The sequence below is a fragment of the Typopeltis vanoorti genome, chromosome 9 (genome assembly GCF_054136105.1).
Source record: "Typopeltis vanoorti isolate ZY-2024b chromosome 9, IOZ_Tvanoo_1.0, whole genome shotgun sequence".
Classification (NCBI taxonomy): Eukaryota; Metazoa; Arthropoda; class Arachnida; order Uropygi; family Thelyphonidae; genus Typopeltis; species Typopeltis vanoorti.
This window is the reverse complement of record NC_143557.1, coordinates 138,119,161-138,128,708: the sequence shown is the minus strand read 5'-3', so window position 1 is coordinate 138,128,708 and position 9,548 is coordinate 138,119,161. Positions and strand designations below refer to the sequence as shown.

General features: G+C 37.2%; 1 protein-coding gene across 1 annotated transcript in view; it reads left to right on the top strand.

The window, feature by feature from the left end:
- Nucleotides 1-1,577: 1,577 nt before the first annotated feature.
- LOC150103604 (uncharacterized) overlaps nt 1,578-9,548 on the top strand; it is a 31,118-nt gene continuing 23,147 nt past the window's right edge. Inside the window, exons 1-3 of the mRNA XM_090397943.1 lie at nt 1,578-1,915; nt 5,041-5,244; nt 8,790-8,924. Of these exons, the coding sequence (XP_090254069.1) occupies nt 1,868-1,915; nt 5,041-5,244; nt 8,790-8,924 (387 nt within the window). The 5' untranslated portion in view covers nt 1,578-1,867. The remainder of the gene's footprint in view (nt 1,916-5,040; nt 5,245-8,789; nt 8,925-9,548) is intronic.

Genomic DNA, 9,548 nt, shown 5'->3' with positions numbered 1-9,548 from the left:
TAGGAACCACTATAGGAAGACAACCATGAAACCACCACCCTCTGTCATCTATTATCTTCCTCAGATAAGCTCTGCTAAGCTTCGAGGAAGAAAATTACTAACTTGCAAGTATCTGTTATACACACTTGTAATGCGTTATAAATATTATATACATATAATTACTACAGCAACAATGTATGCAATTCATCTGAGACATAAAAAAAAAAAAAAAAAAATTCTGTATAATCCTTATTGTAAATACTGTAAATATTATTATTGTATGTAACTTATATTGAGACATAATAAAATGTAAAAAAAAAAAAAAAAAATTATTATTATTATTATTGAATAGTGTGTGTATGCTGCATTACTGCATTGCATCGTGAATTGTGTGCACATTGGTGCCAATCCATATTTAGCTAGTTTAAAAAAATGTATATTCATATTTATAAAATGTACTCTGCATTTTGTATATCGAATTTTCGTACTGTACAGAAAAGATAATATGCTTTTCATTGTGTGTGTGCAGATACTTTGTGTGATAGTAAACCTTATCATTTTCATTGTAAAAACAAATAAGTCGTTTATAAAATATAAAAAAAATAAAAATAATAAAAATAAAATAATAATAATTATTATTATTATTATTATTATTATTATTATATTCTAAATTCAAAAATTCTGTATAAACCTTATTGTAAATATTGTAAATATTATTATTGTATGTAATTTATACTGAGACATAATAAAATGTTTTAAAAAAAAATTATTATTATTATTATTATTATTATTATATTAAAAAAAATGTCGGCCTTATACCATATAACTTCACATCACGTGAGACGTACAGTTATTCGCATGATTTCCATATATATTGTATATAAAGAGAAAATAAAGAATTTTGTTCATAATTTTTCAATGTCTTTTAGAACAAATATTCATGGGAAGTAAAGATTGCAATACAGTAGTAATAAAGCCATACTCTTATTAATCCCTAGGAGGAAAAAAAAAAAAACACTATTTCCAATAACGTCCAAGAGATGGAGCCACAGACATTTATTTTAAAATGTTTACCTCTTGTTTTCTCTTGAAATTCCATTGTATCTCCCACTTAAAAACATGCAATTAATTAATAAACGTATAACATTAGCCATCATGTGACAAAAATAAACAGCATTGAATTTATAAGAGAAAGCAAGATTACAGCAATTAATACGGTACATTCAAATTTCTGATGTGATCATTTTTAAAATGATAACACCACTAATTTCGTTAAAAACAGACTGAATATGTCTATCATTAAATAATTGCATCCAATGCACATCTCTACTAAAATGTGTTTCCTCAGGACTTCCTGGTGGAAGTGTTGATACCGATTATTTCTTGGAAATGTCAATCCTACGTTTTACGTATTTTTGAAAGCGTAGCTTCAGTTTCCTGTGTTGGCATTCGTCAGATAACATTATTCTGTGTATTTATCCTCTGACCAGCATTAAATCACAAGAAAAAGAGAGGGGAAGAAGTTGTTGATTGGCTGAAGGTTTAGACGTCACCATTAATTCTGCCAGCACTATTTAAGAGCAGACCCTTCATCCGAGGAAAGCCTATGGCTTCTCGGTAAGGAGAGTGCTAATTATAACCAAGGCCAGTGTAGGCGTTCCTCCTGCATCCAGATGAACTGTTGGATTTGTCAAATGAGAAGATTAATTCACAGCGCAAGAAGAACCTTTTGATGTTTAACCCAAGATTGTCAGAAGGATAGTGCGGAGCTGTGCGTCAAGTCAATACCTTGTTCCTATAGCGGGACTCTTGTTCCTTTTAGCTGACATCGAACCCCACCCCATCAAGAGACGCATCTCCACAACAGTGCATCAGAGCGAGTGGGAATATGGGTGTGCAGAACTCACTTCCCGGATTATTAAAAGCGGTCCAAACGGTAAGAAGAATGTTTCTTTAAAGCTAAAAATTAAAATTACTTAACAACCAAAGGCTCGGCCATTTATTTAAAAATAATCCCGCTATCTCTTATTGGCCTAAAATTCATTGGGTTAAAATTTTAATGTAATTTAGTTTACGTTAAAAATTAGAAAAAATGAAACTCATCTGTAGGAAATGAACGACCTTGGATTTAAGTACGTCAGAGTTTTAGCAACTTCCTTGTTGCGTAGGAGCTCGTAAATGCACATCTTAGCACTCTAAACCATGTACAACAGTTTTACAACATTTGGATAATTAAGGGGAAGCCAACATTCTGAGCGCGATGTTATATCTGTGTTTTTATTTTCATTAAAAGAAGGATATTGGGACAGTGCTTCCTTCAAAAAACAGATCAGAATATGGCGCGTTGTATCTACATACATTGAGTAGTGCAGTAGTGAAGAATATCTGCTTTGTTCTTTTTATGCATCATCTAACATGACAGAATAGAAAAGTGATTCTTTTATCCGACTTTCATCTCATCTCATTGTCTTGCCTGAGTGATGGGCTTGAATACTCAAAGTCTTGCTTCTAAAAGTCGGTGCTAAAACCAACTCTTCAAGGAGCACAATCCATTATTGGTTCAACTGCTAAAATTCATCGTATTGCTTCCTTGGCATCACTTATTTAAATTCCAAGACCTCTGAAGTTATTAGGATATTCCCTTACGAAAAACACATCCAACCGAACTTGTTGTATATGACACAGATACCACTGTACACACAAATTTAATTCCACCTGCAGGATTTAGTCATGGACCTAGTGGAGAAGAAAGTTGCTTCACTAACATTTCACACTGTCTTATGAAAGATGCACAACTATTTTTGCAAATAATTTGTGGTTACTGTTTTATAGTTAGTTAACTGGCATCAGTGGTGAGCATTCTTAACAGCAAAGCATGCTTCGTTCTACACCACATCCATTGACCTAGAACCATGGAATGGCGGAAGCTATGCATGAGACGTCCATCTACTTGCGCTGTTTGTTACCTATGCTTTGACGTCTATTTTCACATCTGTTTCCATTCCTGCAGTGTTCAAGGAGTTGTCTGCTAATATCACAGTAGCAGCTTTCGATGAAGATGGGGAGAAGATGCGTTGTTAGCCTTTGGTATCGTTCCGACATCTTTCTTGCTGCATTATAACGTTTTCCACCAACTGATATTGCATTATACTGTATTAGTACATCCCTTGAGAGGAAATGCACCCCTTCATCCACTTTCTGTGCTTCTGTTTTGCTTGTGGGGGTTGTTTTACTTGCTTGGCGTGCAACCGACAATAGTAGGTTGCTCACATATCCAAAACAGAGGCGTGCACGGTTCCCCCCCCCCCCGAGGATCACGCTCTTTGGGAACTCCGTAAAATCGTCATATTTTCTCATGATGTCCACTTGAACAATGAAGTTGGTACAACACGTACCCATCTACGTAATGCTGGTGTGGTGTTATATGTACCTTTATAATGTGATAAACTGGGCGTGTTCAATTGTGGATGGGTGGACATAATTAATTCAAAAATGGCATTCATTTTGAAATTAATAAAATGTAATAGATTAATATAAATGCACATGCTGTAACCGATGGATCTCAACGAAACATTCAACGCAATATTAAAATGCAAATAGATTGTCGTAATGAAGTTTTTGAGTCCTCATAAAAGGAACTCTTTATTGGAGTTTGGTTTCGATTCTTCAAGTCTTTTGAATCGAATTGGATTCATGTTAGCACTCTAGCCAATCATGAATTGCTCCACGTCGTTGCTTATTGATTTGCTGTTGTCGATGCTCCACCGATTGCAGATGAAACATCCAATTCATCCGATTTTTACCAGATTTATGATCTAAAGCTGATTTTATTTTGCGAAATAACAAAATTCAAATAATTAATTTTAAAAATATCTCTCATATAACTTCAACACTCGCTTGGGACAATTAATGACGATTTCTAGCTCTAACCTGAACCAGATTCCATTCAGAGGAATCAATAATGAAATTCAAGTGGGATTTTTTTTTTTTTTTCGACGAAAGGTGGTTGTTGTCTGAGTAAACTTGACCCATACAATAAGTTAGTTGTATTTTCGTATCAAGGTGAATGCCTCTTTGAGCTAATCAAATGTCAACAGGGTTAGAGTCATGTTACAAATAACAAATAAACGAAACGTACACGGGGTGGCCCGTAAGTCAGGAAGGGTTGAGACATTTAATAACTTTTCTTTATTAATTATTTTATTATCTTTTTTTTTTTTTTGTTATGATGAAACACAGAATTTGGAGATCTTTATTAGTCATAAAAAACCACATCACGTAAACGCTTTCCATTTTCGGCTTCACAAAGATGGGTCCTGTTCGATGACAACTGTTAATGTTTCTGACTGCAGCGCCCTCATTTCTGCACAAATGTTTTCCTTCAGCTGTTGGATTGTCGGGTGGGTTGTTCACATACACCTTTTCCTTCAGGTAACCCCCATACACTTTTCCCGAGGCACTAGAGTGCTCCTAGGCCCTTCCCCTCATTGTTTGGGGCCCTTAAATTGGCCCTAATTTTGGGGGGACCTTAGCTAGAGCCTCATCGGATATAATCGGATGGTGGATAAAGTCGTTTTCCTCCACTATCACATTTTCAAGCACTGCCTCCTTAGTGCTTGAAAATGTGATAGCGGACCACCCTGTGCTATCCAAAAGAGGTATAAAACTTGAGATGACTCCACAAATTGCAGATATAACTAAATTTCATTAAAATTCGTCCAGTCAAAATGAACTGCGGTGTACGCAAAAAAAATGTGAAAGCAGCATACATAATACTGCGAAACGCACCTAAAACAATTAAAGCGGAGAAAGGGTTATAAACGATAGAACAATATAATCTACCTTGATTTTTTTATTCGTTATTTAGCGCGCATAAATAAATGTTCTACTTTATATCTCATTTTAAAATTCGTCGCTTGTAAAATTCATTAATATTTAAGTTATTTTTCGTTAAGAGAAAAAAATACTTAAATTTAAAACCCAGGATTTCGTTTTTATGTTTAGAAACTTTGCTTTTCAAACTACCTCCAAATGAAAGCCTGCTCTTTTATTATTCCGTAGATTCTGAACGTCATCTGCTTGGCCCTCATTGTACACTATTCCAGTGTAACAGACGCATCAGGAAAAAGTATTGGAGTAGCTTTGCTTCATGTGGATGCGGCCTTCTTCCTGGTATCGTACGGATGCATGTTGACCACTTTTCTGATGTTGGTTTCTTCGATAGCGCAAGACTCTACCTCATCTATACTAGCCAAATCATTGTTCGTAAGTAGTCGCATGACATTAATATATCTTTGTGGGTGGGTGGTGTTTACGTATATACAGGGCGGCCATAAAATAATTTTCCTCTTTGGAGGCATCTGTAGCTAAAACCAATAAACGAAATGAGACCAAATTTTATATTGAGACTTTTGAAGGCATGAGGAGATGATTTCCACGAAAAAAAGATTTAGTACCAAAAGTTGCCGACAGGGGAAATTTTGGCGCTGGTGGAGCCGAAAGCTGTCAAATATTTGCAGTAAAGGCAGGTAAAAAGGACTATGCGAATTTTAAACGGGCTGTTATGAACATCCAATCTGACTCCTTATGCTGAGCTGTAGAGCATGTTGCACACTGGATGCAATTTGTTGTACACAAGAAAGGTCAGCACATTGAAAATCGTGTATGTGGTCCAGGAGACCCTGATTCTGATGAATAAAACATTATTTCCTGTGAGTTCAATCACTATATTAATTTCTGTGTCTGTTCGAAATGTTATTATTCCGTTCTATCTGCCTCTAATGTAATTATCCGCCTTGTTTATGGCTCCGCCAGCGCCAAAATTTCCTCTATAGGCGACTTTTGGTACTAAATCTTTTTTTCGCGGAATTCACCTCTCCATGCCTTCAAAAGTCTCAATATAAAATTTGGTCTCATTCTGTTTATTGGTTTACAGATGCCTGCAAAGAAGGGAAGTTATTTTATGGCCACCCTATATTATTTTGCACAAGTTTTCAGTATTGTTATTACCTGAGTGTTGAATCTTCAATGGCAGATCACCATTCGGAAGCACGTAACAGTTCTATGCAGCTATAAATCCGCGCTTTCTGTGAAGGATTACTTTTCGCATCTTCATCTGTCTACAGATTTCAAGGAGGTCCTAACAATGCAGTCAGTAATGCTCGCATTAATGGGCAGATGACTTGTTTCTATTTGCTTTATACGGAATGAAGTGAAGGTAAAAGATGCAACATTGAAATACAACGATGAGAAATTTTTATTGCAGAAGCATTGATTTAGATCACGTGAGACAGAAGGAAAAATAGGTTTCTTCGGCGCTGAAACCTCCCATTGAACCCAGTATGCATGGAAGGGAATACTACGATCTCGTGTATCAGGCTTAGTGAATATATCGCAAAATGTGATAGTGAATGGAATTTCCGTGCCGCCTTTGATAAGGGAGTGATGGCGTGGAATTGGGGGAAGAGGGAGGCGCATGTCTGTTACAATTAGGACAGAGCAGGAAACTATGAGAGACTCAGGAAACAACTTGATAACATTCGATGGCATGAGGTACTTGTTGGAAAGGAAATTCCTAGTGCTTGAAAAACTGCCCACGGATACGAGATTTAGGAGGGTGAACAGAGTGAATGCAAAGAGATGATTAATGAAATTCGGCGGGAACCTTATAACAACAAAATGCATTACTGGAAGCGACAGGAAGCGGGTCAGCAACGTAAATATAAAAAGGACAGGCTGGGAAAGGGACACGTCTAGTAAGAAAGAGCAAATTAGAATATGAAAGGAGTGTAACGGTGGAATCCTTGAGTAATGTTCGTTGTTGCGGTTCTTCCCCCCCCCCTTCTAATTTTCCCCATCGGTTCCCTAAGGGAGAAGGTTGAGGTTGTGCCCTTCTAAGTATGTATTTTATGATTGTAGATTCGTGTGTGTTCACGGGGACAGTTTGCCTGTTCTGGGGGGGGGAACCCGAATTTCCGCGAGAAAAACCCACTGAGACCGGCTAACTCACCTTTAGTCGAAAGAGACCAGATCAAGGTTCCTCACGTCACTGACGAGAATCGAACCGAGGTGTTTCCGACCAAAGGGCTTCGTCTATACCGACTGAGCTACGGAGACTCAATCCTTGTGTAATCCAGTAAAAGAAAGAGTGACTTACACAAGAATCACTAAGAAGATGAACAACGCGAATACAACAGAAGAAACATTTTATCACCAATTTGTGAGCGTGTTTCATGTTAGAGAGAATATGTTGGAATCGGGAGCGAGTATACAAGAAGAAGAAGATGATGACAGCATTGGAAGCAAAAGAATGTGTTTGGTATGTGGAAAGTGTCTGCGATATCAGTTAAGAAATAGGATGGAACGAAAGGTCGCACATCGTGTTTTAAATGAGATAAGGAGTTAACTTAGTTGGTTGTTCAATGAAAGTACAGCAACTGGAAAGGTCCCGAATAAGTGGAAAGGGAGAAATCGGACCACCTAAAAGGGACTTTCATAAGAGAGGGATCTCATTACCGACCAGTCTGTTGTTTCTGGAGTACGAAGGCTTTGGCAAAGTAGGGTCTGCAATACGGACCTTCTATTCTCACTACCCTCGAAACGCATTAGAACTTTATACTGATTAAATATTGAATGTTGTAACAAGCTTTAGAAATATCTCTTTTATTTCTTCGCATGACTTCACTGACGCAACTACTTGTATCAACATCCTGAGCAGCGGCTGTCCATTTGTTTGATAGCGATTCCCTCACATCTAAGAATGCGAAATTGGTCTTGAAACACCAGCGGCCTGGAACATAACATTTTCGGCTTTTGGAAATGTTATTTCTTGCTGTTTCTGTATTACAGAAATTAGTCCTTGAGAATCTTTCTACGTACTTCTAACAAGAGCGAAAATTTATAATGTAAAAGAGAATCCTGCAAAGAAAGGCTATTTGGTGTCACTGGTCATACCAGCAAGTCCTCGGTCATGATTCTTATTCTTTGTGTTTAGATCAGAGCTCTGGAATAGCCAATCTACTGAAGGTTCCTTGTTTCCTCAAACGAAATCACAGCAGACTTCATTCTTCGAGGAAAACATTCGACCAAACTAGTGGATACATTTCATACCAAAAACTTCCACACCAACATGGTGTTCGTCACCAAGCTGAGCCAGTGCAATCCCGCTTCTTCGTTCGTTGGGTTTCCGCGGATTCAGTTTCTCGTTCCCTAACCCGAAGCGTAGCGAAAGATTCGTCGCTCCAAAGTAGCAGTTTCCAGTCATCCACCTTTTTTTAGGTTTAAGCTACTGTAAGGAGAAGCGAGAATGACAGATTGTTATCGGATGGACGGCAGCTTAGAATTTCAATCCCACGAAAGGTTATAAACCTATAGCGCCTTAGTAGAGTGGGTTAAATAATCGAGAAACTCAATTCTAGAGATCAAAGGTGGAAATTCATTTCAAACCACTTAGATCCAACAAAGAAGATGGCGATTTTTTCATTAGGATGAAAGCAGTCTTCTGCTAATCATCTATACCACTTTCGTATATATCCATGCCAGTGATGAGATTTGAATCGAGTCTGCAAATGGGAAGGCAGAGTCACAAATGCTGCACTCGCGTTACAGCAATTAGTATGATGCATATTATCTATGCGATGCATCTTTTTGAAGCTCTACTCTTTGGATTTAGTCTACTTTATATTTTATCTTAGACTTATGTTGCCAATGAAGTATCCATTATGTTATAGTAACCAAGTATGATAACCAATTTCTGTGTACATTCAGTAGGAATCTAATAAATCTTCTTTTTTTTTTTTTATTTCCTCCAGGAACTCTTATACACTGCGCTGTCCTGCCTTCTGTATTTTACTGTGAGCATTTCTCTGATTGTTTTGGTGGTGCAAAGAAACAAACATATGTCTTACGTTACAGAGAAGGGCTACAATGCAAAGATCGCTGCTGGAGTAAGTATTTCATCTCTCTCTCTCTCTCCCCCTCTCATTGTTTCACATTTCTGTTTTAATAAAGCGGGGTTAAAAACAAATGGTTGATTCTTCTCTAAAATTTTAATTCGCCTCAACTGTAAATGTACCATCTTCTCAAATTAGTTGATGTTACCAACTTATGGCCAAGTGATAATTCAGCGGCTTGAAGCAGATGTTGAGCAACTAACACTCATCTTCTGCTGCATCGAAACTCTAAAAGAGAAGGTAATGTACTGGAGCAGATGGATTATACCTAAACACGAATCTGTACAACGTCTTTAAGTAGCTTACAAGGCCATTTTGGAAACAATATTGATCACTTATACAAAGAAATTAGTTAACATTTTCAGCAGTAAATGCCATATTTAATTTCGATTTTTTAATTCATTTACTTTTTTGCATTTTAACAACAAAATCTTCCGCTGGCGAAGCCTCAGCACCCCCCTCTGAGTGGAAATATTCATTCAACTGCCGTCTAGGCCTCAAGGAATCTTTATTTAGTTGTTTTTAAACTGAAGGCAAATAATCATGTCTCGTGTGAAGATGGGGTGTTTCTTCCAGGAAGAAACTCCGTAGCTTAGTCGGTAACGATGACGTCTTTTG